The sequence below is a fragment of the Nothobranchius furzeri genome, chromosome 17, assembly GCF_043380555.1.
Source record: "Nothobranchius furzeri strain GRZ-AD chromosome 17, NfurGRZ-RIMD1, whole genome shotgun sequence".
Classification (NCBI taxonomy): Eukaryota; Metazoa; Chordata; class Actinopteri; order Cyprinodontiformes; family Nothobranchiidae; genus Nothobranchius; species Nothobranchius furzeri.
Genome location: NC_091757.1, coordinates 42737929 through 42765300, shown reverse-complemented (window position 1 = coordinate 42765300; position 27372 = coordinate 42737929). Strand labels below are relative to the sequence as shown.

The following is a 27372-nucleotide window of genomic DNA, read 5'->3' as shown; positions in this document are numbered from 1 at the left end:
AAGGTATTGTTAATAAATCTTATGTGCCCTAAAATAAATAAGGTACGTTATAAGTAAAAAATAAATACAATTGTTATCTCACTTCTTTCATGATAGCAGCTTCTGTCAGAGTTTGTGAACAGGTGACTGAGGCAAAAGTTTGCAAGTGTTTCAAGCTAAATATCCGAACTAGCTGCTATTGACACTTAGCAAAGATCGTGTGCTTGTTTTTTTTTATTTTCTTCTTCTTCTTCTACTTCTTCTTTTAACAATCTTTATTGACACATATGCAACAGACAAGACATAACATATTGACAAAACAGCATCGATGTACGGGGTGTGATTCATTAGATATACATTGGCAAACAGAAGAGAAAAAAAATTAATAAATAAACATAAATAATTATACACAAATAAATAAAATAAAATTCCACTAATACGTTACCTTGTAATAGGGGACATAATAGAATTAATCAAATTGGATATTTTCACAGCTTTCTTGTTTTTACTAATTCTACTACAGAGTCAGAAAACAATTAAGATCAATATAAAATAAAGTTACACTTGGTATAGCCTGGAGAAATCTGACTTTATGAATGTGAAATTTACCCAACAGACACAGCAATTTTATTACATCGTTAACTTCCTTGTTACATTTAACGTTTAAGAAAAAGACCATACTTTCATTAAAAGTAAAGATCGTGCTTATTGTCACGGTCAATCATTAAAGCCCCTATCTAAGCATGTCCTGTGGTGTTCCCGATCCAACACACCCGACTTTAATCAGTGGGTCTAACATGCTTTTGTAGAGCTTGGTGACCTGCTGAACAGCTGGTTTAACCACTGAATCAGGTATGATGGAGCAGGGAAACAACTACAACATGTCTGATAGGAGCTCACATAGACCATATGTAGCAGATTAGTTAATTGCTTTAAAATATTTTTGTTTTAATCAGAAAAAGTTGTTTCTTTTTTGCTGCATGTTAACTTATGCGAGAGCTTGCGGTAAACGCAAAATGTAAGTTGTAATAGTATATCAAGTTATTAAACAATAAAACAAACAAATCTTTAAATTCACGGATAACGGAAAATAGAGTAAAATCACAACTTTTCTTTATTGTTATAAATGACATTTCATATGGCCCACTGGCGCTGCTGCCCCAGCGAATGCCTGAAAAGAAAGTTCACTCATTATCACGGGCTATCATTTGGGAACGTTGGAGTTAACAGTAGACTAGCAGACAGCGCAGTGCGCACGCACGCAGGAGGCTGCTAGTGCAGCCTACCATTTTACAGTGGGCGGGACCTGTGTTAAAGAAAGCAATCAGCATTCGACGTTGCAAGCACTGGGGCCAATCAGAGACATTTGTTTTGACAGCATGTTAAGCTAACCCTTACCACATGTGAGACAAGTAAGTCGCTAAACCTGGATTTGTAGGTTTATGTTATTGAAGAGAGCGAAAATCATGAAGAAGAAGAGGCAGACAGATGTGAAGGAGCAAGCAGAGGTATGAGATAAAATAAATGTGTAGATAATTTAGTCGTTAGTGGCTAACTAGTTCCTAGCTTGTGGCTGGTTTACTACTGTGAGTGTTTTTGACACGTTTTGTTTAGTTTGTCTTTTTTTACAAAGGCAGTTATTCTCAGATAAATAACTCTAAACATAAAAAGGTGCATACACGTGTTATGTTTGTCTACCTTTTCACATTAACTTTATATTAGTTAATTAAGCTGCTGTTCATTTAGATGCATCCTTCAGATTCGTTTCATGATGAGGAGGAGGAGGAGACGGAGGAAGCTGAGCCTTCGGTTAAAGCCAAAAGGATCAGATCTGAGGAGGAGAAGGAGGTAGTGGTCTACCATCCGGTGAAGCTTTCCCGAAACGACCTGTACAGACCTCCTACCGCAGAGGAGCTAAACCAGCTGAAGGAGGCAGAAAGCTTATTCCACTGCAGCCTCCTCAAAATGCAGGTGAGACATAGACATCAGTGAAAATGAATTAGTTGCCTTGCTTTAGACCTTTTTAGTGAGAAATCACGACAAACTTGCACTTCTGTTGATTTGGTCTAAGATGTTCTCTCCTGTAACAGATGGAGGAGCTGCTGAAAGAGGTGGTGCTGAGTGAGCACAGGAAACAGCAAATCGATTCCTTCATTCAGACGGTAACGAAGCTGATCCAGACTGTGCCGAAAACGCCTAAAGTAGAGGTGTGCAGTACTCTAAAGATCATCAGGACCACCTCCTCTCTGTTATCTCCACATCTTTAGTTATTGATTACTTTCTTCCTGTGTGTTTAGGTAAATGACATGTCTTGGCTGTCCGGCGCAGTCAAAGTTCCCTTTCTTCTGTTGCCCAAAACGACAAAGGGAAAGTTCTGCATGGCTCCTCCGGCTTCCGTTGATCTGATTGGGAGCTACGCACTAGGCACCTGCATCAAACCGCACATCAGAGTGGACATGGCTGTCACATTACCAGCTGTACGTTGTTATTAGCCTGTGTAATGATTAAGATGCTATTTAACTTTGAGGCTGATTTATTTATTTTTTCTTCCCCATCAGGAAGTCCTCCAACCAAAAGACTTTTTAAACCAGCGGTATCCAAGGAAAAGGGCTCTCTACCTCGCGGGGCTTGCCCAGCATCTTCAGTCCTCCTCTGAAGTTGTGACGTTACGTTTCTCCTGTCTCCACGGCAACAGGCTCAGACCCATTCTGTTGCTGACCCCCTCAGGTATTTAAAAGGAACCCAGGTTACAAAACTTTGTGGTTCTTAAAAGATAAATGTTAGTATCAATTATATTAAAATGGTGTAAAAAACCCTGATGTCTTCATTATATAAAATTTGTTAAAAATAGTTTAACTCGTAGGTCACCATTGTTGTTGGCGTCGCAATGCACTCTGGGTAGTGACGTCATATGGTTGTACCTCGGTTGCACCACCTGTAGTGACTGTTCAGCCACATCAACATGTCATCTGTTCAGCCTTTTCAATTTGAACCAGAGTGTAGCATTAATGAGGACATCACTGATGGTGTTTCACAAAACGAGCATCAAAATGAAGAGCTAGAAGGGCGGGATGAAGTGAGTGCAGGACAAAACCGGTGGTGCGTGTGCGGTAAATGCGTCTCCATGGTAACCGAGAGGGAGAGTGTTTGTTGTCAAGAGCTCACATTTGTGTCAGCAAAAGTTAACAGTTTGCTATCGTGTGATCAAACTTATTCAGTTATGAATGATCTTGGAGAATTTGAGCAGTCCAGCGTCTCTCGTCTCTGCGAGGGCGTTTATGCTCCTTGTGTGGAAAATTGGTCGGTGAAACATTTAGTTTCTGCCTTCTCTTATACCCAGCTGCTCTGGTGAGCTCTTTAAGTAGTTGTGGTCGACTGTAAGCCTCAAACGCATCAGGAGGAGAACGCTGGGAACACAGCCGCAGATCTTTGGGAAGTTGTGGCATCTTCCCACTGCTTTCTCCTCTTCTTGCCAGTGGGAAAGCTGTGTAAACTCACATCACTCCCCTTGTTGCCCTCTGACTGGAAATTACATCCGAAAGCAGCACAATGCTGCATTTTACCTAAATTATTAATACGATGTGCAAGTGCACGTAAACAAACACTTGCGTCACTAGCTATTCTTCCAAGCACTACCGATATACGTCATCGCCCCCAGAGTGCATTGCATGCGGAAAACATGGCGTCCTACGTATGTCAAAAAATACTAAATATTATAGATTTATCAATAAACAGCAATGTTTTGTGTGTTTCTATCAACATTGTTTGGTACAACAGAAAACTTGTGGCTTATTAGGGCATACACGTCCTCATAGCCGGCGTTCCTTTTAAGCTTAAGTAAACAATATAGAACACAAATTTCCTCCAGCTTTTACTTTCTTAAGCAGTTTTTCATGTTATGAGATGCGTTTTGATGACTCATCGTTTAGGTAAAGACTCTTCCAGTTTCACCGTTGGAGTTCATGCCTGCCTGCCTCCTGGATACTTCAAGCCGAGCCGTTTTCATCCCAAGAGAAATAACATCAGGACTGAGTGGTACACTGGACTGAAGACCTCTAATCCTGGTAGCTGTCTCAGTTAGCAGTGAGAAAAACGTTGTAGACTGGCTACAGGGCTTCTTGCTACATTTTCCACTTTGAAACTGTTCAAATAGAAATGTGTATTCAAACTCATGTGTTTTGTTTTGTTTCAGAGAGCAGTGAACCCCCCACTCCACATTACAACAACTCTATTCTTGGGGACTTACTGCCCAGGTCTCACCTCCAGTTTCTGTCTGCTGTCAGCTCTAAGTGCTCTGCATTCGCCGATGGAGTGGCTTTACTCAAAGTCTGGCTTCATCAGCGACAGCTGGACCAGGTAGGACGCTTGTAATAAATAACTAGGACTTATATAACGTTAAATATTCTGTTAGTATTTACCAAAAGCGTCATAACTCTGTTTTATTTCAGGGTGCTGGTTGTTTCAATGGATTCCTGGCCTCAATGCTCTTGGCTTATCTGCTGATCTCTCACAGAATCAGCAGCACCATGACGGCCTATCAGCTGCTACGAAACAGTTTGAATTTTATAGGTGAATGAGGAAAAAATCTGCACTTTTGAAACAAATGAAATCCTTCAATCTGATTCAGAAAAGCACCTTTCACTGTTTGGAATGTGTAAGACTCAATTCTTTTGACTTTTAGCATCTACAGACCTGACGGTGAGTGGAATCAGCCTCGCCAAGAACCCTGACCCTACAGCTGTGAGTCAAATGTCAAACTGTAATATTTATGCATTTTCCTGCCTTGTTTACCAATATTTAAATTTCTCTTTTCCCTCTGCAGCCGTCACTAGCGGACTTCCATGACGCTTTCCAGGTTGTCTTTGTTGACCCTTCAGGACATCTTAACATGTGTGCTGATGTGACTGCTTGCACTTACAAACAGGCAAGTGTCATGAAAACCTGCTGTCTGTGTAAACTAATGATCTCATGCTGTGAGATTATCTGACTTCTATTGTTTCTGGTCCACAGCTGCAGCACGAGGCATCTGTTTCTATGCATTTCTGGGACGACCCCTCAGTAGACGGCTTCCACTGTCTCCTCATGACTCCCAAACCCATGATAAGGACAAGTGACCATGTCTTCCAGTATGTAAATCAGATTGTTCGTCATTATTTTTGTTTGAGTTTTACTCCTTAATCGAACAAAAAATGACTAAAGCCGGGCGTACACTGTGCGACTTTTTAACTCGTAGCACTCAGCTTCAGCTCAAACTGTACGACTTCCTCACAGGGCAGATCTCACGAGTCACGCGCTCACACTGCACGACCCAGTTCTCGGATGCGACCTGACTGCTCACACTGTACGTCTGGTAGCAACACGTTGGACCTAAAAATATACTAAAAATAGCAGTTTTTACTCAACACGTTAGACTTTTTTGTCTTGTTTTGCCTGTTGTCCTTTGGGAGTGCTGCAGGAGGACACACAGGGATTTATGGGGGTTGGATGAGGAAAACAAAATAAAGAAAGTAAATCTGTGTTTTGTGATCAGTTTAATTTGACATGAACACGACAAACACGCTTTCTTGACAATCTTTGTGAGTAAAAAAACGTGTAGAAATAAAAACTAACAACGTGTGTTATTAGGGAAATAGCAGGCGAGCGGCGTTGATGCAGGATTGCGCATGCGCCGTGAGCGGTTCTGATACATTTTGGGTCGCAGCTGCTCGCAGCGCCGCTTCAACAGTGCGACACCCTCACGAGGGACGAGCAAAATATTAAACACACCAGAAGTCCGTGCGAGCTCACGACTGCTGATCGGTAGCTGGTCACGTGGTGTTAATCGCCTCTCGTAACCCCCTGTACACTACACGACGTTCAGCGCAAAACTCGCCCCGATCTTGTGGATTCTCGCATGAGTGGAAAATCGGCTCAAAAAAGTGAAAATGTCGCACAGTGTCCGCCTGGCTTAAGGGACTAAAGTCTGAGCTGAATCACAAGAGTAAACCTGCTCATCATTCTCTAATCTCTGATTTGTTTTTTTACCCGACTTAGGTTGTGTGACTTGGTGAAGCTTCAGTCCAGCTGTAAAAAGCAGAACCTGCTCTGTGAGTTGATGGACCACAGCGGGGATTACATCCACACAGCTTTGCCTTTTATTCTGTCACTGCTCCAGCGAGGACTCGGCCAGAGGATTCACCTCCTTGCTCACTCCCTCACTCCCTCACCTGTGGTAATGTGTGCTAAATGCGATAGCCTCTTTAAAACTGCAACTAAGCGGCCTTTCAAACTTTATTTTTAATTTTCCTGCAGTGGTCTGTTGAGAGCGAAGCCCCAAAGTACAAAACTCAGCCTCCGCTCTCCTTTGGATTGCTCTTAAACCCGGAGATTTCAGCTGCAGTCCTGGAACGAGGTCCCCCTGCAGACAGCTCCAAGGTAACGTCAACAAACTAATAATTAAAGCTGCAAATCAGGACCATACATTGTCATGCATGTGCACTACATAAAACATGTTTTATGTAACAAAGTCAGGGCCGCCAACTCTCACACATTGAGAGTGAAACACACTCTCAAGCTACACATTCAATATCTCACACTGAAGAATGTGCTGGTGTTGGCTGGTTGTAGAGAACAGTTTAACTGTAGTTTTTTTTATATATTTGATAAAACTTTGCTTTTTTTTCCAAACTTCTCCTTGTGACTATTTCTTCCTCCATCATACTTCAAAGTGCTGACGTGTTGTTTAAACTAAGTCTAGAGTACTTTTGTAGTCGAGGAATTGAATGATTTTGAAGAATTATTCAGTCCTAATGTTTTATTGTGTCACGGTTGATTTTACATCCATCAGTGCTGAACCAAAATTAAAATGCTACATAGAAAAAACCTATTTTAGTTCCGACCACCAGCTAAAGAAAAAAAAAACCCTCATTCTGTTAGTTTGATTACGGTAATATAGGAGCAGCTGTTTTTGAATTCTTGCGTATAATCTGCCCATTTTAGGCCGTCTTCTGTTAGTTTTTTTCAAAAATACATTTTGATTGTGCCGCGATTGGTTATAAAAAGTAAAAGTGTTGTGTGTTTCTCTGCTAGGTGCCCGAGTTTCGTCAGCTGTGGGGCCCTCGCTCTGAGCTGCGCCGCTTCCAGGACGGCGCCATCACCGAGGCTGTGCTGTGGGAGGGAAAGAGCATGTACCAAAAGCGTTTAGTCCCCAAACAGATCATCACACACTTGCTACAGCTGTACGTATCTCACGTTAGCTAAACTTAAAAGGAGCTCAACATAAGGGGAAAAAAAGCCCTTTAACACCGGTACTGGTAGTTTTTATTTTGGTACGTGTCGACAGAATACAGACATAGAATATGGTACCCCACACAGTTAACTGGTCTCTGTTCACTTTTTATCTTACGTGAGAACTGGAGTCTCATATCAAGTGCTGGTGTGACAGCCAGACATGGATGATTCACTTTGGTTCAGTTCATGTATAAATCCAGATTCTATTGTGTAATTTTACTGAATATAATTCATTTTAAAGTATCCATTTGCAGTTAGTTGACACGTACAACCACGATAGTGCTGCCTGCTAAAGTACACTGTGTCTAGATGCAATAACAGATTTTGGATTCTACAAACTAAAACAAGGCATCAAATTCACAGAAACATTCATGCAACAAATTCATCAAAGGTGTACAGAGACATTAAGACAGAGACTGTTCCCTTGCTAACAATGATGTTTAAACCTGCTGGGAGGTGTTAGATTTCAGTTTTTATACGATATATCTCTTCTTTATGTCCAACTACAAGCTACAAAACAGACCTCACAAGTGATTACTGATAAAAACAGACATTTCTCGTCTGTTTTTGCATTTTGACTTCAAATACTGACAATCTGACAGTGTTAGTCAGATTTTTATGACCTTTAACAGAAGTTTAAAAACATGTGAAAAAAAAACTTTTACTCTTCTAAAAAAAATTGAGGTTCTTTATCAAGTTAGTTCTAATAGTAACAGTAGATCCACACAGTGAGGTTCTCATTAATAAAGTGGATCCATGCAACTCTACTTAAAATCTAAAGGTGTATAAAAGCAGCATCTCATCTAATACAGGCATTTAAAACATTTCAGTCCACCTCCCCTTTAGGCTCACTATGCAAGACAAAAAATACTTCATAGCTTCATCTTAAGCTAATGGAGTCAAACGTGAACATTTTTTATAAAATAAATATGAGCTTATCCACTCCTGGAAACACATTTACAGTGAGAGTACCACTTTTTAATACTGTCATTATCTGGATCCTGACTTCATGGATCTTTGTTCGCTGCTCCTCTACAGGTAATTTTTGTTCTTGCTACAGAAACGTCACGAAAGGCAAGTTATGCATTTCTGTTTACAAAGATGATCATGTCCACGTGCTCCGGGTTTAGCCTTGTGCGCATTGCCGCAAAGGTTTGTCCATCCTCTGACAATAAAGACGGCAGTGAAACACCAGGAAGACACAAATAATGCCTTGCCAGAGATTCCAGTTTGGGAAATCTTTGTTTATTTACCTTCCACCAGTCAAGAGGGTTGATCTCCAGGGAAGGAGCAATATCTCTCAGGTAATAATCCACCTGGGCTTCCGAGTCCGTGGCGTAGGAGAAACTGTAGTTGTTTCCCAGAAGCAACATCATGGTGTTTTTGGTGTCACTTCTCAGATTTGAGGCCAGAACCTGCTGACTAATGTCTGGTGTGACTGGAGTCTCCTGCTGTTCATCTTTTAGGACGCCAGTAGTAGTCATTGTGTCTAATTTTGAAACCAGTTCATGCAGTTTAACCTTTGCGGCCAGTTTGCCCGCAGGCGTCAGGAAGCTGAGGTGTTTGTGACGAGGATCCAGTATGGACGCAACCAGGGCTGGCTTGGAGGCTAGTTCGTTGGAGTCGATCTGTAAACCAAAAAATCAAATAATAGTCATGGAGAAAATTTGCATGAGTCAACATTAAAGAACTCAAAGGTTTTGCTCACCTCCATGTGATTTCTGAGTGACTCCTGAACTTTCATCTTGAACCACCGGACTTGTTCAACGTCGTTCTCTTTTGGCACAAGATGTGTCTGAATGAGACTGAAGGTTATCGGGTAGATGTTTGAAATGGACGTCTCTGTCTCGGCTGATACGACTGTTGTTGCCCATTTTAGCGTTGCCAGCACTGGTGTAAAATTTTCAATTATTTGCCAGCTGTCATCTTCCATCTCAAGGGCCTGAGCTTCTTTTTTGCTGGTGATGGTTCGGTCAGAGAGAACTGCTTTAATTGCCCACCGTTGCTCTAGCAATCGTTCGAACATGTCACAGATGGTCTCCCATCTAGCTTGGTCTGAATTGATGAGCTTGTGCAGTGGTAGGCACATCTGCACTTGCTTCTGCTCCAAAGCTTCCCTTGCCATTGTGTTGTGGATGAAATGCAGAGCTAGTCTCCCTGCAGCGGCAATGATCCTGATTAGATCCTCACTCAGCCCATCTGTGACTGCAAGATGCAGAGTCATGGCAAAGCAAGCTGCAAAGTCCCAGGTGACATGGGCACAGGCTTTGCCTGACAAGATGTTTTCTTTGTCGTTGTGGATACATGCAGTAACTTTCTCTGCGATGCCCCAAGCCTGCACGGTGCTCAGAAGCTTTTCTGTGATGCTCTCTGTAGTGATGTGGTCCTCTGAGAGCATGTGTGTTTGCAGCACAGCTGTCCTCCCCTTCCAGTCCTCCGTTATGAATGAACAGGACACTGTAACATATCTCTGAAATGGCAGGGCAGCCCAAAAATCAGCAGTGATTGCGACTTTCTCCACTTTTCCCAGTTGCACCCGGAGTTCCTCTGTCTTCTCGTGGAAATGGCCTTCTATGAAGCGCGTGACATCACCAGCAGAAGGCATTTTATAACCATTTACGATTTGTGCTAACAGCTCCCGAAATCCCTCCCCGTCAACCACGCCAATAGGCATCATGTCTTTTTCTATCATTCTGCAGATGAGTTCAGTCACTTCTGTGTGCGTCACCAGTGTCCCACCCTCGTTAGATGTGTTGTCTTTTTCGGAGTGTTTGCTTCTGACGTGGTACATCATGCTGGTGGTGCTGCTCTTGTATTTCAGTTTGGTGTCGCACATGGTGCAGTGAACCTCGTCGTCCACTTTGATGAAAACGTCCCAAACGGAGCTCCGCCTCGAGCGTTTTTTCTCCCCGTGGTCCCGCTCTGGTGGCGGGGTGGTTGCCTCGGTGTTGGAGGACATGTTTGCAGCCTGTGTTACCTCTGAGTTAGACGTATGTCCCTTCTCGGTGCAGGGAACAGTAGAAATCAATGGCTTCTCGTCCTCCTCTTCCTCCAGCGGGGTGTTGGACATGTGCTTCGTCATGTGGGCCATCATGGTGCTGGTGGATGCTCCGCAGTATTTTAACTGAGCATAACATTTCTTGCAGGACACAACATTTGAAGTACCAACTTGCTCAAAACATTCCCACACGGAGCTCCGTCTTCTCCGACCGCGCTGCATGCTTTTTTATACAAGGATTTGTTTTGGGACAGCAAATAGGTAGCACACGTTAACGCCTGCAGATTAGAGGGTGTGTGACGTAAACACTTTAGGGTACAGTTGCATTTTTACTGGTTGATTTCCTTTGTTTTTGCCTGAATTTAAAACACCGTAACTACTGTAATTATGGTTAAATATATATATTGTTTTGTCGTTTTTGTTTTTTAATCAGGCACGCAGACATCCCCGAATCCAGTGTGCGTTTTGTCGGGGCGCTGGTTGATGACGTCGTCAAAATGGGACGCGAGGTAAATGGTTTTAATTTAATTCATTTTTATTGTATTAGCTTCAAAATGAGTAGATAGGGATTCGAAAACGTAGATTAGAATGTGTTTCATTTTTATTTATTTTAGGATTTTTTTCTACATAAGAAAATAAAGTGTAAATAAATAAACTTTATTTAAAAATGGGCAAGTATAGTTAAGAGAACAAATAAAGTATACAATATAGTTGAATTCATGTATGTGGACATTCAGCCAGGGGAAATAATCATACAAATATATGCAAACATTCACAAAAATCAATCGGTTTGTGAGTTTGTGAAATTAGAGTTCAATATAATTCTACAGCTTTAAGAAAATAAGGAAAATATGGCATCTTATTAGCAAATTTACATTCATGGATCTAGAATTTAGCAAAGAGGATTAACAAGTTTATTACAAAAATACGTATTTACACACTTTTTGGGGGGTTTATATAAACAAACACATATTCATGTTTGTAGAAAAATCCTTAAAATATGTTGATTAATAAACACAACTCCTTCCAAGAAAATGTATTCATGTATTACTATTGTTATAAATTTTTTTGTCATTACAAAAAAATTAAAAAATGAAGTAGAAAATCTAACATATTTATTTTTCAGCAAAGTTTTTTTTTCTTTCAAACATGATTCATTTGTTCTAATGTGGTATTTTTGTTGGCATTTGTTGTAATAGGAAAATAATTAATAAGAACTTGTACATTTTTATTCAACTTTTATTTAACCTGAAAGAAAAATCCAGTTGAGATTTAAAACCTATTTTCCAAGGGAAAATTTGCAAGATAGGCAGCAGGGTTGTAACAATATTGGCAATATCGCAATATTGCTGTAATAAAATTGCCACAACATCGTCGTGGTCTTGTTACAATATTGTACAGTATGTCCTGAGGTAAAAACAACACTTTTCAGTCTGCTTCACAGGAGCATAGCAAAGTAAACTACATAGACCATGATCCTTTACTTCCGTGTCATCGGCCAGTTTGGATATTGATACACCCCTAATATGCAGCCTTAATTATACAGCACAAATGATCATAAATATCATAAAATAAGACTTGTCTGATTGTTATTTGAGCAGCTTGGTTAAAACACAACTTTACCATTTATTTCTGTAATATTTACGTTGATTTCCTTTTTTTTAAATTTGTTAAACTAGCTACCTATTTATATAGTTTTATATTGTGTAAACTGTAGGTAATAAAAGCCCAACATGAAGTTCAAAATCCTAAATTGTCTGCATTGTCAGAGGTATCCTGATTGTCAATATTATTAAAAACACTTGCTCTGTTGTTTAGGTGCCCAGTACTGGGGAAGAAGAGAGTTTGGTGGTGGTTCAGTCGTACGATGACCTGAGCAGAAAGCTGTGGAAACTTGAAGGTTTGCCTCTTTCCATTACTGCCGTTCAAGGAGCCCACCCTGCTCTAAGATACACACAGGTAAAGACGCCTGTTGATATTTTAGTGATGCTGAAGATGTGCTGTTAATCAACTTGCATCTTTTTAAAGATCCACATGGATTTGACCTCCAGTCAGTTTTAACCATTCAGTGGTGTCTTCCAGGTCTTTCCCCCTGAACCACTGGTGCTGGATCATTCCTTCTTTGACAGAGATAAAATTTCTAGATCATTGGTGCCAAAGGATGTCAAGCCTTGTCCACAATATATAACTCCCATCACAGGTTGGTACCAACAACTATTGAAAAAGTTTGGGTTTTTTAACGATCGAACCCATTTTGGTGAATTATAATTGGATTTTTACATGTAAACGGAACTTAATTTTTCTTTTGACTTTGTTGCTGCACAAGGGTCCTGTCACCTTTTGTCCCATCTAGACTTAGAATTCCTGAATGCTTTTTAATGTTCTCTCCTTGCAGTGATCTGTCACATGGAGGGGAGTGGAAAGTGGCCCCACGACCGCCTCGCAATCCGCCACATTCGAGCTGCTTTCCACATATCTCTGGCTGAGTTACTCAAGAAGGACCATAATTACACATGCAGGCCCTGTCCCACTCACCTGGATGTGTGGAAGGTATATATTTAAACGTTTATGGTCTCTCTAAGCAAGCCTTTATGAAGCAGCACTATGTAAGGGGTAGGAATGCAGCATCTGTGCAGCTTGGTATCTAAGAGCATTGTTTGGGTTTTCCTTCCTTTCAGAATGGTTTAGCATTTCGAATCCAGGTGGCGTACCATCGTGAGCCTCAGGTCCTGCGCGAGAGGGTGACTGCTGAAGGGCTGCTGGTTGTGAGGGACAACGAGGAGGCTCAGGCTCTGGAGATGGCAACGATTCACAAACCGCTACTTACCAGCATGTTACACGGGTAAAATCAAATCTTCATCAGAAAGTAAAGTTTAATTTTCTTTTTGGAGTTTTTATTCTTCCATTCTACTCTTCTATTGTGGATGTTAACATATCGTTATACTCAACTTTTTACTTTGTTTTCATTAGTCTCCAGCAGCAGCACCCATGTTTTGGAGCCGTTTGTCGCCTGGCTAAACGCTGGCTGGCGGCTCAGCTCTTCAGCGACGAGATCACAGAGGATGCAGCCGATCTGCTGGTGGCATCGCTCTTCCTGCAGCCTGCACCCTTTACTGCTCCTGGGTATTTATAAATAATCTCTTTATTCGTGGAAGTCACGTTTTCCCAGATGCTTTGTTTTGTTCAGTAGGTCACATGAATGTCGCTGTCTTCCTTAGCTCTCCTCAGGTGGGCTTCCTTCGCTTCCTTCATCTGCTCTCGAGCTTTGACTGGAGGAACAACCCGCTGGTAGTCAACCTGAACAACCAGCTCACAGGCAAGTGCTCACACACACTCTCACACACACACTCTCTCACACACACTCTCACACACACACACACTCTCACACACACACTCACACACTCACACACATTCAATATGGCACAAACAAATCTCCCCCTGACCTCCTTCTCCTTTGACATACTTCAACATCCTGTCCATATATTTTGGATGTTTTCAAGTTTGATTGTTCACCTCTCTGCCACGTGTAGCTGCAGACTACACAGAGATCAAGAATGACTTCATGGCGTCGAGGGACTCTCTGCCCGTCATGTTTCTTGCAACGCCTAAAGACAAAAAGCTGTCTTTGTGGACCCGACGAGCACCAAGCATACAGGTCAACACACACACACACACACACACACACACACACACACACACACACACACACACACACACACACACACACACACACACACACACACACACACACACACACACACACACACACACACACACACACACACACAAATCTGCACATTTAATAGCTCAACACTGAGTGCTACAAAACTACGTTTGGTCAGTAAGCATTAAATAAGGCCAAGTAATATTTTTAGGATAATATATACATTCATTCAGCTTAGTTCACCACATTTTACTACTTTTTCCTTTTAGAATCATAAACAGCGGTGCAGGAACGAGTTGCATGTCCTAGGCAGAGAGCAGTCGCACAGTTTTCCAATCCGGGAGCCTATCCTTAATGCACACTGTTCTCCTGGATCACACTAGAAGAAAGCAAGCAGATCATATCACTTATAGAGACTTATGACAAATGTTAGTAGTAATCCTCGTGAAGATCATTTTTTGTTTCAGATTGACTTAAGTCACTCACCGCCGGCAAATAGCCGTGCTTTTTTCTCAGAACTGGAAATTTATTGTTCTGAAGTCTTTCCAAAACTTGGTGCAAGTCATTGATCTAAAAATGCATTTTAATAAGCAATACAGTATCAGATTTTACTTTTGTTAGTGTCTTTATAAATAGTAAATGTTTGAGACCATTGGGTGCTGCTCACCAGTTGCTTTTCATTGCTGTGCTCAGTCGCAGCGAAAAAAGTTGTGTGTTTAGTTTGGTGTTCCTCTTTTTGGGTTTGAGCATGGCTGTAAAAGAGTCCAGGGGTCCACAGTTGTGAAAAGAAAAGAAACGCACACCAGCCTCTCATGGCACGTAGCTGACCCAGATAAGTTTCCTGTGCACCTCGATTCTCCAACAGACTCTGCTGTGACGCCTAGCCTCTCCCAGCATCCTCCTTTATATGAGAGGCAAAAAGCAGGACGTCTGTAGTCTGTGACGTCACTACGAGCTTCATGACGGAGGTCCATAAACGTTATTCAGGTGGCAGATTCAAAGTTAAACAAATATAGAATATGTCAAAAGTTTAACATGAAATGTTAACTAAGAAAACTGAAATTTTCACAGAAAGTTCAAACTTTTTCAAGTTTATAGCACCTAAATGTTGATTTAAACAGCACCTCTGTTGTAGTTTAACTATAAATAAGTGTAGCCACTTCATTTTGAAGCATGCTATGTTTACTAGGATCACAAAAATGGTAAATGGCCTGTATTTGATATAGCGCATTCTAGAGTCCTGGAACCCCTCAAGGCGCTTTACAACACAATCATTCACCCATTCACACACACATTCATACACTATCTTCAATCAATCAACTTTTATTTGTATTGCACTTTCCATCATCCTCAGGGGGACCCAAAGCACTGAACACAGCACAAATAAAACATAGAAACAAGACACCAATAAAACTAGGATAAAAAAGGAATAGAATCAATAATGACAAAAAAAAATTTTAAATAATAAAAACCATTAAGATCACTTTGAACCTGTCACCAAACAGATTAGGTGAATGCCAGACATAAAAATGAGTCTTCAAGTGACTCAAAAGCAGTCAATGATGGAGACGGCTTAATGTTAAAGGTAACTTGTTGCAGAGGGACGGTGCTAAAACAGAAAACGCCCTATCCCCACATGTCCTAGACCTGGAGCGAGGCACAGTCAACAGGAACTGATCTGCAGAGCGCAATGATCTTGAGGGTACATGTCTTTTTAACTGATCCTCAAGGTATGGAGGGGCACTGCCCTGAAAAAATTGATAGACGAATAACAGAAGTTTATACTGTGCCGTATAGGAGAAAGGAAGTCAGCACAGGACAAATATGGTCCCATTTCTTAGACCCTGTCAGATACCTGGCCGCACTGTTCTGCACCAGTTGCAGACGTCGAAGATCAGTCGGACCCAACCCATCATACAGAGAGTTACAGTAATCCAGCCTTGATGTTACAAAGGCATGGAGTACTCATTCCGAGTGGGTCCGTGATAGCAATGGCTTAATTTTAGCTAGGCGATGCAAATTAAAAAAGCGGGAGCATACCACCAGGTTGATATGAGCGTCAACTTTTAATCCAGAGTCAAGCCTAACCCCAAGGCTAGTGACAACTGATTTCTGACATGGAGAGAGAATATTCAGGTCAGATATAGTGCCAAAGTCTGACCTAAATCTCGGGGGAAAGATGGTAAGCTCCGTTTTATGCTCATTAACATGCAGGTAGTTAGCAGCTAACCAAGACTTGACTTCATTAACACAGTTAACCAAAGTCGTAACAGAGGCACCATTCCCAGGACATAGTGGTGAGTAGATCTGTCAGTCATCAGCATAAAGATGGAACTCAACACCAAGACCACGGAAGATGGACCCCAGCAGAAGCAAATAAATGGCATATAGGAGTGGACCGAGAGTTGAGCCATGCGGAACCCCCCAACGCAGAGCCTCCCATGACGAAACAACTTTTTCCCATTTTCACACAAAACCTCCTACCATGGAAATATGACCAAAACCATTCAAGTGCTGATCCTGAGATCCCCAACCACCACTCCAACCAATCAAGCAAAATATCATGGTCAATCATATCAAAGGCAGCAGTTAGATCTAATAACAGCAGTGCCTCAGAGAAACCATGATCTAAAGATACATAGATATTATTTAAAACCCTAAGTAAGGCCGACAGTGCTGTGGCCAGACCTAAACCCTGACTGAAAATTGACTGAAATAAATCAGTCCAATAGATGAGATTCTCACTAACAACGATAAACAGGTTTCTGATCCTGCCAGCTAACACATGCGTTAGGCAATGACCTCTGATCTCATCTCTTCAGGCTTCTGAACCAACTCAAATGTAACCTATAAATAAATAGTAAATTTCGTTCTTTTTTTAATACATCTAACTATAGCCAATTTTGGGAAACGGGGAAACCCTTTTCTTGAACTTATATTACAGCAAAAAGAAAAGTCATTAAGAGTGGAATAAAGTACTTTTCTCATCAAGTATTCTTAAAGTAGTTTAGTTAAAAATGAGGGTATAGTTTTCAGGTGTTGCTGAGGATGAGAAAAAGTATTAGTTAAAGAGACGATGTGTAGTTTTTACAATTCATTTCTGGAAATATCCATCAAAATGTTGTTGAAAATGAATGAAATGATGTCCAGTAGTTGTAAAACATTGGCGGCTTTGTAACATATAATCAGGTCTAAAATACATGGGAGTGGGTAATGCCATAATATATGCCATGTTTCCTTCTACGGAAGCCCATGAGGACAAAATGTAATTACTGATTTGAAACAAACGGTTACAAAACTTTTGTAATTCATAAATGTTGTTTTACAGATCTACCTCTTTATTTGTTGCCAGTGATGAAAGGGAGTCTGATGTGCTCGTTATTTTGCTTAAGTTTGTACTCCCCAGGGCTTTTTGACCCTAATAGGCATCCCTTCGTGAGGTCTTACTCCAACACAAAAATTCTGCTTGCTTGCAACGATTTAGGTGTCTACTGCCCCCTATCACCAGGAAAATTCACACTTTCACATTAAGAGTTGACAGATTCACACAAAACTTTTTTGTTAAAACATGTAATTCCATCCAGAAAATATTCTTTATTTGACAGTCCTCGTCTTAACTACTCTTCCTGCTGTTTGCATCTCATTAATTCTACCTCCAATGACAAACCATAATATTCTGAAGACAAATTCACTGAGTGAGTATTTAAAAAGCAACCTTTGAGATAACGTTCCTCTGATCGTGTAGTTTCTTGGAGCGATGGCTGCATGCTGATCTAGAGATAGAGGAAGAAAACCCAGTTATTGGCCTTGTTCGAGTTGAGCAGCATCTCGCCTGGAAACCAGACGAGAGCAGACGGAAGCAGCAGGGGGAGTGGCTGAAAGCCGGCGTTAAAGTCGGACAGATTTCCCTGCATGTGTAGCTCGCGGGTGACCATGGCTGAAGATATCGCGTTAGCGTTCACATTTGTTTATTTTTCAATTTTAATTCTGGTTCCTGTTAGCAGCTGAAACACATCCTCGTGTGCTTGTGGATATCATATATTGTATATGAAGACATGACTGTAATAATAAGTAAAGGTTATCAGCTGTAGGTTTAGTGTGCTCTTAGGAAACGTGACAAAAATAAAACAAAACACATTTCTCTTTATGGCCTATATAGTTGTCATCATCAACGTAACATGATTTACAGAATACATGTGAACAACTAACATTTCATGTTCTACCATCGGATGTTTGGATCAAAATATGAACCAATCAGATCTTGGATCAGGTGAGAGCCAGGCGTTTCCCGTCATCCCCTAGGTTTTGCAGCCGATGGAGAGCAACTGCAGCGCCTTGCTCCAAAATCTGCGTCCGCCTTGATCTCACGAGGTTATCGTTGCCTACGTATGCTTGACGTCAGAGCAAGTCGGCGTCAAGTCGGACACAAAGCTAACCGGCATGCACTGCTCGCCGATCACCGCTGATCCAATCTGCGCAGAACTGGCTTATCTCGAACACGGCCATTGTCTTTTGTTACCCTGCAAACATGCAGCTCAGATGTGTTGTATATATCTGTTAGGTGAGACTGGCTGCTAGTCCGTCCTTTAGCAAGAAGGTGAAAGGGGACCCTCTGCATGAAGACCAATCTCAGCCCTCTCCTTCACTCGCTGTCAAAAATGAAACTCTTAACAGTAACAATCCTGACTGTCCTAACCCCGCCTCTAGGGAGGAGCCTCCTTTGCACCACCTCATGACCTTCTGGAAAACTTCAATGATTGCAGCTCCCATATGCCAAAAATCGAACGTTTTAGTTGTTAAGTAGACGTGTTTTTTAGTTACTTTTTAATGAAATTAATAAATTGATGTGCCAATTGCTGTTTAATCATTCAGTCCCTGAAATTTTATGCTACAGTTATTTACATAGTATTATTCAAAAGGGGTTAAAATCAATTAAATCTTTTCAATATTGTTTTACATGCATCTATTTTTATTCAATTCAATTCAAGTTTATTTATATAGCGCCAAATCACGACAAGAGTCGTCTCAAGGCACTTCACATAATAAACTGCACACTGTAAAAAAATATTAGAAGAACTAAAAATTGTAAGGCAACACACTTCAGCAAAGTTTTTCGTCATTAAACTTAACCCTTGTAAGTTTTTTTGAGTTGGCGTAACTTTCTATTTAACCCTCTGATGCATGAATTATGAGATCTTCAGCCATGATTTTTTTAAACAAATTTTTTCATCCATTTTTAGGTGTGAATGAAACAAATTTCAACAAATATTTTTTAAAACATTTTGTTAATTTACAAATAATTTATTACATGTCCATTGCAGTGGACAGCGTGCATTCTGAACATGAAATATGTTGGCTTGACTTACTGAAGTCCAAATAGAGGGGCTCACATGCAATAAAATCTTCAACAGCTGTGCTTAATAGCAAAAATAAAGAAAAAAACAATTTTGAGTACCTGTCCACTGTAGTGACCATTATGTATCAAAGGGTTAATTTTTCCCATACCTAATGGGTAGCTATAGGGACTTACATTTTTTTATTTGTAAAATGCTTAATCCTGTTATATGCAAACTGAACTGCAGGTTGTAGAGACTAAAAGTTGTAACTTTAAATCCTATTTTGTTCTAACTTAAGTGTAAGTTGCAGAGACTTACATTTTTAAATAGTCATTCACACACACATTCACACACTGATTACTGGACAACCCGCTCTACCTCATGAGCTTCTGCTGTCCCAATTAAGCAATTTGAGGAGTGGCAAAGACCAGCCTAGATGGCCAGGAACCATCAAAACCAGTAGCAAAACAAAATTGGTGGGTGTTGAGCAATTTGAGGAGTGGAAATGTCTAGCCTGGATGGGAGTCATTAGAACCAGTAGCGAAACTAGATTGGTGTGTGTTAAGCAATTTGAGAAGGGGAAAACACATTTAAAATGTTGCAAAACCTCCTCAGAGTTACCCAACTCTAAGTTCAGATTCTCAGTCTTAGCTGACATGCAGTCAACAAACTCAACAACTGACCCAGCATTTAAAAATCTGGATCTAGTGAAAGGGATAGCTCTCACCGGGATGTAACATGCTAGAGACTAAGATCACAGAGGCCAGCTCCAGTGACCCTTGAGTCAAATTAAGAGTCCACCAAATTCAAAAATTCCCTAACCAACAGGTTGTCAGGACAACACACATGAATGTTAAGAAATAAAACATGATCATCCCCGTACTCTTGTACGTTGCTCTCCAGCATGAAGGTTTATTTATTGCTGAAGGGGACGAAGACTCTCAAAGGGCGAAGGGGGCGAAGACTCTGGAGGATTAAAAGCAAGAGAGCCCCCGATAAAAACAAAACAGGCCAGACAGGCCAGAGACTACAAAAACTGGACATTAGGTCAGTTGTTCCTAAATGGTCACAAGGGAACCTGTTGGATGTACAAGATGGCGCCGTCTGTTGTGGCTTGCCGTCTGGTTTACCGTTTGCCGTTTGTGCTTTTTGTACTTTTGTCTCTGTTTTTGAGTCTCCTAGTGGCTGATTCCTGTCCCACCTTTACCTATGACCGAGCTACTCTTCTGGATCTCTGGCAGAGGTTCGAGTCTCTCCAACTTCACTATGCCTCATTAAAGCAATCGTTTGGGAACCTGTTTGAGTTTGTTGGAGTTCCGCCCTTCCTCCTTTCCTCCGCCTGCGGCCTGGTGGGGCCGCGGTGGAAGCAGCGGCGGCGCGGCAGGCGTACTGGCGCTCATGTCCAGCTCCGAGCTTCCTAGATGTGCCAGTCCAGTGGCAACGTTTCTTCTTGGGTTTGGGTCTGGTTCCCTGATGATTCCTCGGAACACAACATCCAGATTCTCCACAGGCAGGACAGCGATCCTGTCAGCTGGGGATCCAAACGGAGGCGCCGTATTGGCGGGGTGAACTGGAGGAATCTTACCTATCCTGTGAGGTCCGGCGAAGAGTGTCCTCGCCCCTGTTTGTCCTCAACTTCGTCGTCTTCTCTCAGGATTGCTCTACTAAATGTTCGTTCGCTGGGGAATAAAACAGTGCTATTAAAAGGATTTTTTAATCGATTATGGATTAACTTTGTTCTGCATGACGGAGACGTGGGTCCCACCGGGTGAGTCAGCGACACTTGCTGAACTTTGTCCGTCAAATTGTTCTGTTGTGAATGAACCCAGACTGTTGGGTCGAGGTGGGGGCCTATTGACTATGCATTCATCCTCCCTCCCCCTCAAGCGCCTCCCGGGCTCAACCCCCCACCAGCTTCGAGGTCTCTGTTTTTGAACTCAGTCTCTCCCCTGCAATTCTTTTTATTCTGTGTTACCGACCACCAAAATATAACTCTGCTTTTATTACGGACTTTTCTGACCTTTTAGCTGAATATCTCCCCAGGTACGACCAAGGTATTATCCTTGGTGATTTTAATATTCACGTTTGTTGTCTGTTGAATCCTCTGGTGAGAGATTTCTCAGATGTTCTGGTTTCATTTGGCCTCCAGCAACTGGTCAATGTTTCTACTCACGATCACTCTCACACACTGGATTTAGTTTTATCATTTGGACTGAAGGTGCAGGACTTGGTTGTTCACCCCATCAGTTTCTCAGATCATTTTTCAGTCGTTTTTAACATCTCTGCCATGTTGCCTGTGGTGAGAAGGCAGGCTTCTCGCTACTCAAGGCACATCTCTCCCTCCACGACTGCCTCACTACTGTCCATTCTGGAGGTTGAATTATCCAATCCTTCCTCATCTGGGATCACCACGGATGTGGATGGGCTTTTAAATTCTTTTAATTTGACTTGTTCTGTCGCCCTGGACTCAGTTGCTCCCCTTAAACCTAAACAGAAGAAAACCACATCTGAACAATGAAACATGCAGCCTCAGGCGGCGTTGTAGGGCGCTGGAAAGAAGGTGGAAAAAGGACAAGTTACTAGTCTCACAGCAGTTTCTGATAGATGCCCTTGACCTGTATCAGAGAAGCGTTAAATCAGCCAGGAACAAATACTTCGCATGCATAATCTCTCAGCATCAGGGTGATCAGCATAAACTTTATAGCACTGTCAATTCCATCTTGTCAATAACTGAACCTGGTAATGTTGATCCCTCTTGTGTCATTGTGTGCTGAGCTCCAGGCCTTCTTTCTTCACAAAGTCCGGGACATTAGGGTTAGTCTTGTGCAACCAGCTGGCTGTCCTGATGTACCACCAGAACCTCCCTCATTCTGTAACTTTACACCCATATCGCTTAGTGAATTGTCAGATCTGATTGGAAATATGAAACCAGCAGGTCCTCCTGAGGACCCTCTCCCCCCGAGGATGGTGGGTGATATCATCCCTATTTTGGGCCCCGCCATCTTAGACATTTTAACTCTAGCTTGGCTACTGGGGTGTTTCCTACTTCTTTTAAAAAGACGGTTGTGCAACCAATTTAAAAAAAACCTGGTTTAGACAGCTCAAACCTTGCAAACTTTTGGCCAATCTCCAAATATCCGTTTTTGACTAAGGTCCTTGAAAAGATTGTCTATTCACAGATTACAGCACACATGAATAGCTTTTCTCTGGTTGATGTGTTCCAGTCTGGGTTTAGGCCACTTCACAGTACTGAATCAGCCCTTCTTCGCGTGACCAATGACATCCTGGTGGCTTCTGACTCTGGGTCTCCTGTTTTGCTCCTACTATTAGATCTTTCTGCAGCATTTGATACCGTTGACCACGATATTTTGCTGGATAGACCTGAGTCATGGGTAGGGCTTAGGGGTACCTCACTTCAGTGGTTCTGCTCATTCCTGTCAAACAAAGTTTTCAAGTTTCAGTTGGGTAATTGTTCCTCTACATTCCTTCCGCTTCCATGGGGAGTCCCGCAGGGATCTGTGCTTGGGCCTCTCCTGTTTTCAATTTACATCCTCCCCCTGGGTTTCATCCTGAGGAAATATGGCCTGGGCTATCTTATTTATGCAGATGATTGCCAGATCTACCTGGCTTTGAACAAACCATGCTCCCTCTCTCTTCTGGACCAATGTTTGGCTGAAGTGAGGGTTTGGCTTGCCAACAATTTCCTTAAGCTAAATGATTCTAAGTCTGAGGCACTCCTGATGACCCCTAACAAAATCACACATGTATCTTCTGATTTGGCCACTCTCCCATATGACCTCAAGCAGTGTGTTACCAACCTGGGGGTGAAACTGGATACACACTTTTCCATGGGCCCTCAGATTAACGCAGTGGTCAGATCGTGTTTTTATCAGCTGCGCAGACTAGTTAGCTTAAAACCGATCCTGAAACGAGCACACCTGGAATCTGTAATTCATGCTTTTATCATCTCCCGGCTGGATTATGCAAATTCCATTTTAATTGGTTTACCTGCCTCCGCTCTTAACAGGCTTCAGGTCGTACAGAACGCGGCAGCCAGGTTTTTAACAAACACCCCTAGAAGAGACCATATCACACCTGTACTGGCGCAGCTCCACTGGCTACCCGTAAACTTCAGAGTCAAGTTTAAAATCCTGACTTTTGTTTTTAAGGCCCTGAACGGTCTGGCTCCAGATTACCTGTCGGATCTTGTGCCAAACCGGGCGTTGAGGTCTGTTGATTTCCTGCTGCTTCGCGTTCCATCAATGAAATACAAAACGCGGGGGTAGTGTGCTTTTGTCTATGCTGCTCCGACACTCTGGAATGCTCTTCCTCTTTCAGTGAGGCTGGCACCATCCCTTCTCCGGTTCAAGTCGCTGCTTAAGGCTCACTTTTACGACCAGGCATTTTTAAATTCCTGACTTTTATTATTTTATTATGTGTCTTTTTATTGACCGTGATTATCTGCCTTTTTGTGCATTTTATTGTTGACCGTGTTTTGTTTTATATTGTGTTTTTACTTTTTATTCTGTACAGCACTTTGGTCGGCTGCCATGCCGTTTTTAAATGCGCTTTATAAATAAAGTTGGTATGGTATGGTATGGAATCTGCATGCTTTTTATCTTTAAAAACATCCCTCTATCGCATTATTTAAACAAAATTAAAGTTTATCAAACAAATCTTTATGAGAAACCAACAATGCAATAACTTTTGTCCCTTTTTGTTTAAATTGGTTTCCACAGAAAACAAGAATGTTTGGATTTTGACAGTACAGAATAATACATTTTAAAAGGATTGCTTATCTAATTCTCTTTATCTCCCAATGTCCAATTAATCTAAATGAAAGTAGTTTTCATTTGAATGATTCTGATTCAATGTGCTGTTTGTCTATGTAGCTGCTCTGAGTAACCACTAGAGGGCAGACCGTAGCTATTTTTTTTTCTGATATCCAATACAATGTTTGGTTTTATGGTCATCTTTCCCAATGTTTATCTGTTGATAAACCTTTTCTCCACATTGGCTTGGAGAAATTAGCTTTGAGTTACTAGATAATCTGAAAAAGTGCACCAGTGAGGGCTTTGTAATAGTCCAACTTTCATTTCACTTTGATTTCCTGAATAACAATTTAACCGCCATATTGTTGATAAGTATATTTCGGACATGGGAGATTGTTGTCGATTCATAAACCTGTTATTTTGTTTTATCAGATGCTGCAGCGTGTGATGATGGTGGCTGCAGAGAGTCTGAAGGTACTGGAATGTCAGCTGATGGATGGCAGCCAGATGCAAGACGTGAGGGTGTGTGTATATCTTTAAGTCGCTCATCACCACATTCTCCATAAATGTTAAATACACATAAGTCGTCATTAGCTGTCTCACAGGTTTTCTGCATGTTTCTACGTGTTTGTGTAGGTGGTCATGCGTCCTCCATTGGAAGCCTATGACGTGCTCATTCACCTGAACCCAAACCAGGTTCCCTTACTTGGTCAAGCTGTGGACCCTCCAGCTGTGACCTTTAACAGGGGCGTGGTGCCAAATGGCGCCCCCCAGTCTGGAGGGCCGCTGCCAGTCATTGACTACAACCCCGTGACCCTCTATCTGATGGAACTGAGAGTGAGTCATGTCTGGACAAGATCCAGGACCTTTTGTTTATTAGAAAGACTTTGTTCTAGACATTCCTAACTGACGCATGTTGTATGCATCTGGTACCTGATGGTAAGGATTAACTAGACATATCTGCTGATACACTTACAATTTGGCTTTTGTGCAATGCATTTCTTATTTATTTTACTGGTGTTTCTTAAAGTGGGCATACACGTGTTATTTCACTACAGTATGAATGAACGGCTGATTTGTTTTCTGTGGAATAAAGTTCTGGCGCTCATGTTTCAGAAGTTAGTCGGAGGAGTGTGGTCATATTTCATCATATTTAAAAACAACAAGTACCGTAAATCCTCTAATACAGGCCCGGGCCTGTATTTGACTCAAGCTCAACAAGCTCCAGGCCTTTATTGGAAGGAGGACTAGAATTAGAGGCAGGTCTCAATTTCTATTTGAGCAAAATGAACTAATGGTTCGCTGGAGTTTTTGACAATTAAAATTGCGCCCACATGTTCAAAGTTAAACACATTTCTTGTAACAACGGTAGTTTCTGCTTCAGCCCTCTCCCCCCTCCCCCCGCGCAGCGGCCACAAACTCACTGATGCGCCTGCAGCCTCTCGGAGTTCCTGCTGCTCTAAACATTAAAATAATTATTTCATTTTCTGTTCCTCACTTCTGATTACCTTCAATGGTGTCTGTTTGTTGCAACCACCAGGTACAAAAACTAACTTGTTTTTATTTGACTATTTTTCTGTCCTGCCTGTTTATTATCCTCCTGCATCTCCTCTCAATCCTAAAGAGAAACTGCTACCTGGGTTCATATATATTCACCTTATGAGTTACCTTTGAACTGCAGTTCTAAAAGATCTACCGACCGCAAAAACAGCGGAGTGCTCGCCGGCCACATCAGTTAGGTGCGTCACCGAGGACAAAACAGGTGATGCGCCCCGATCCACAGCAGCGAAAGGCATCAGGCACAAATAAAAGAAGAAAAGACAGAAAACATAAAATGAAATGAGCCGACATGAATGATTGCGTGTTAAATTAGTTTTTGAGGTGGCGACACCTGATTTGATAATGTTACTGTGGCCGTGCTCAGGTCGCAGATGTCTGGAGCGCGTCAACAATCAGAGCTTTGCATGCGCAAGCTGGTTAAGGTTAGGATGGGGGTGAGGGGAATGTTAAATTGCAAGAGGGTAAAGGTCACAATTTGGTTAAATGTCCGTTTTACGGCGGGTGTCAGTACCGATGCTCCGGCACAGCGCGTTGCCTCCCGACGCGAAGGAGCTTGTCACCTGCTGACAGCAGGCTGCTGTCTTTTCCGTGGACTGCATCTTGCCGGTCATTATCATGTGACAGCGACTAGTCGATGACAGGCATAACAAGTCACTATAGAGCGGTGAAGTCGACTGGTGACTAGTTCATACAACCCCTGCTACTGCGCCCCAGAGTGTTCTGCAGCATAATCAGCAATGTTCTCTTTGAACTTGATATCAAATTTTCGCCTCCTCTTCGTCTCCGCACGGTTAGTTACCCTCGCGGTCTGTCACTGGCAAATCAAAAGTGAGACGGATGACACAACCACCCGGCCACAATTAAAAAACAGCCATTATTCACCTCCGCCGACTCCGACACCAGCCAAAATATGATACCCGGCAGTTAATTAAATACAGGCTAATATTAGAGGATTTACGGTATTAGAATTTTCTGGGTGAACCTCTGCTTTAATCAAATTCATTTTTGCAGGAGGCGTTTGGAGACCTAGCGCTCTTTTTCTGTGATCCTTATGGCGGAACTGTGATCTCAGTTCTATGGAAACCGAAGACTTTTGTTTCTGCACCATTTAAGGTAAATCACTGATGATCACATCATATTTGTCGTGTCATCGCTCGTCACTCCTTTGTTTTTGAATCCCCATCAGACATCCCAGATAACTGCTCGGACCGTGGAGGTGATGGGGGAGGAAGTGAAAACCATTCCAAACTTTGGAGCCATACTGGAGGACTTTAGAGTTCTAGGAAAGGGTTTGGTCAAGTCAGTAGAAGCCAAAACTGAGAAATGGGCATTTTAGGTACTTCTATACAAACTGCCGCCAGACCTGTTGACTCAGATGTTTCAGTGGAGAGGAAGCTTTGATTCTGTGGTTTAAATGCAACCCACTGACACATGTATGACCTTTCAGCTGTAAAATACCAGCCCTTGCTTGTTTTGAAGAGTCTGTAACTTGTCTTAATAAATGTGCATCCTTTGGATTTAAACAAGATTCCTGTCATATTTTCAGTCTGTGAAGGGGTCTCTGAATTAACTCAGCCTGGAAGATGGCCATGCATCATATGTATGATAAACATGAGCACAAACCAATTTGTTTACAGTAAAACTAAAAAGATTTATGAGTTATTCACAACCATATTTGAACAATTTTGTCAATAATGCGAGGATACTATCTTGTTTTTTTTTTCTAAAATGCACTAAATGTTAATCCCAGTTGATCTCATCGGGCAGATAAAACATACAGCCTTAGCGTGTCAT

The 27372-nt window shown here is 41.8% G+C and overlaps 2 protein-coding genes across 2 annotated transcripts; one reads left to right on the top strand and one right to left on the bottom strand.

Annotated features, from left to right (window-relative positions):
* The first annotated feature begins 1323 nt into the window (after positions 1–1323).
* On the top strand, positions 1324–27104 carry nol6 (nucleolar protein 6 (RNA-associated)). Its single transcript, XM_015972456.3, has 26 exons — positions 1324–1487; positions 1726–1950; positions 2070–2186; positions 2277–2456; positions 2538–2706; positions 3909–4043; positions 4172–4335; positions 4428–4548; positions 4661–4719; positions 4802–4903; positions 4990–5105; positions 6013–6190; positions 6271–6393; positions 7048–7196; positions 10680–10755; positions 12065–12205; positions 12329–12446; positions 12642–12796; positions 12925–13088; positions 13217–13369; positions 13465–13562; positions 13777–13901; positions 24451–24540; positions 24655–24855; positions 26590–26691; positions 26765–27104. Exons 1-26 carry the CDS (start codon positions 1422–1424, stop codon positions 26912–26914), a joined length of 3477 nt encoding a protein of 1158 aa, XP_015827942.3. The 5' UTR covers positions 1324–1421; the 3' UTR covers positions 26915–27104.
* LOC107393850 (zinc finger BED domain-containing protein 4) lies at positions 8117–10537 on the bottom strand. The gene is made up of 2 exons (XM_015972459.3): positions 8957–10537; positions 8117–8876 (listed from the first exon to the last, which is right to left on the bottom strand). The coding sequence occupies exons 1-2, from the start codon at positions 10466–10468 to the stop codon at positions 8328–8330; spliced, it is 2061 nt and encodes a 686-aa protein (XP_015827945.2). The 5' UTR covers positions 10469–10537; the 3' UTR covers positions 8117–8327.
* Positions 27105–27372: the final 268 nt, after the last annotated feature.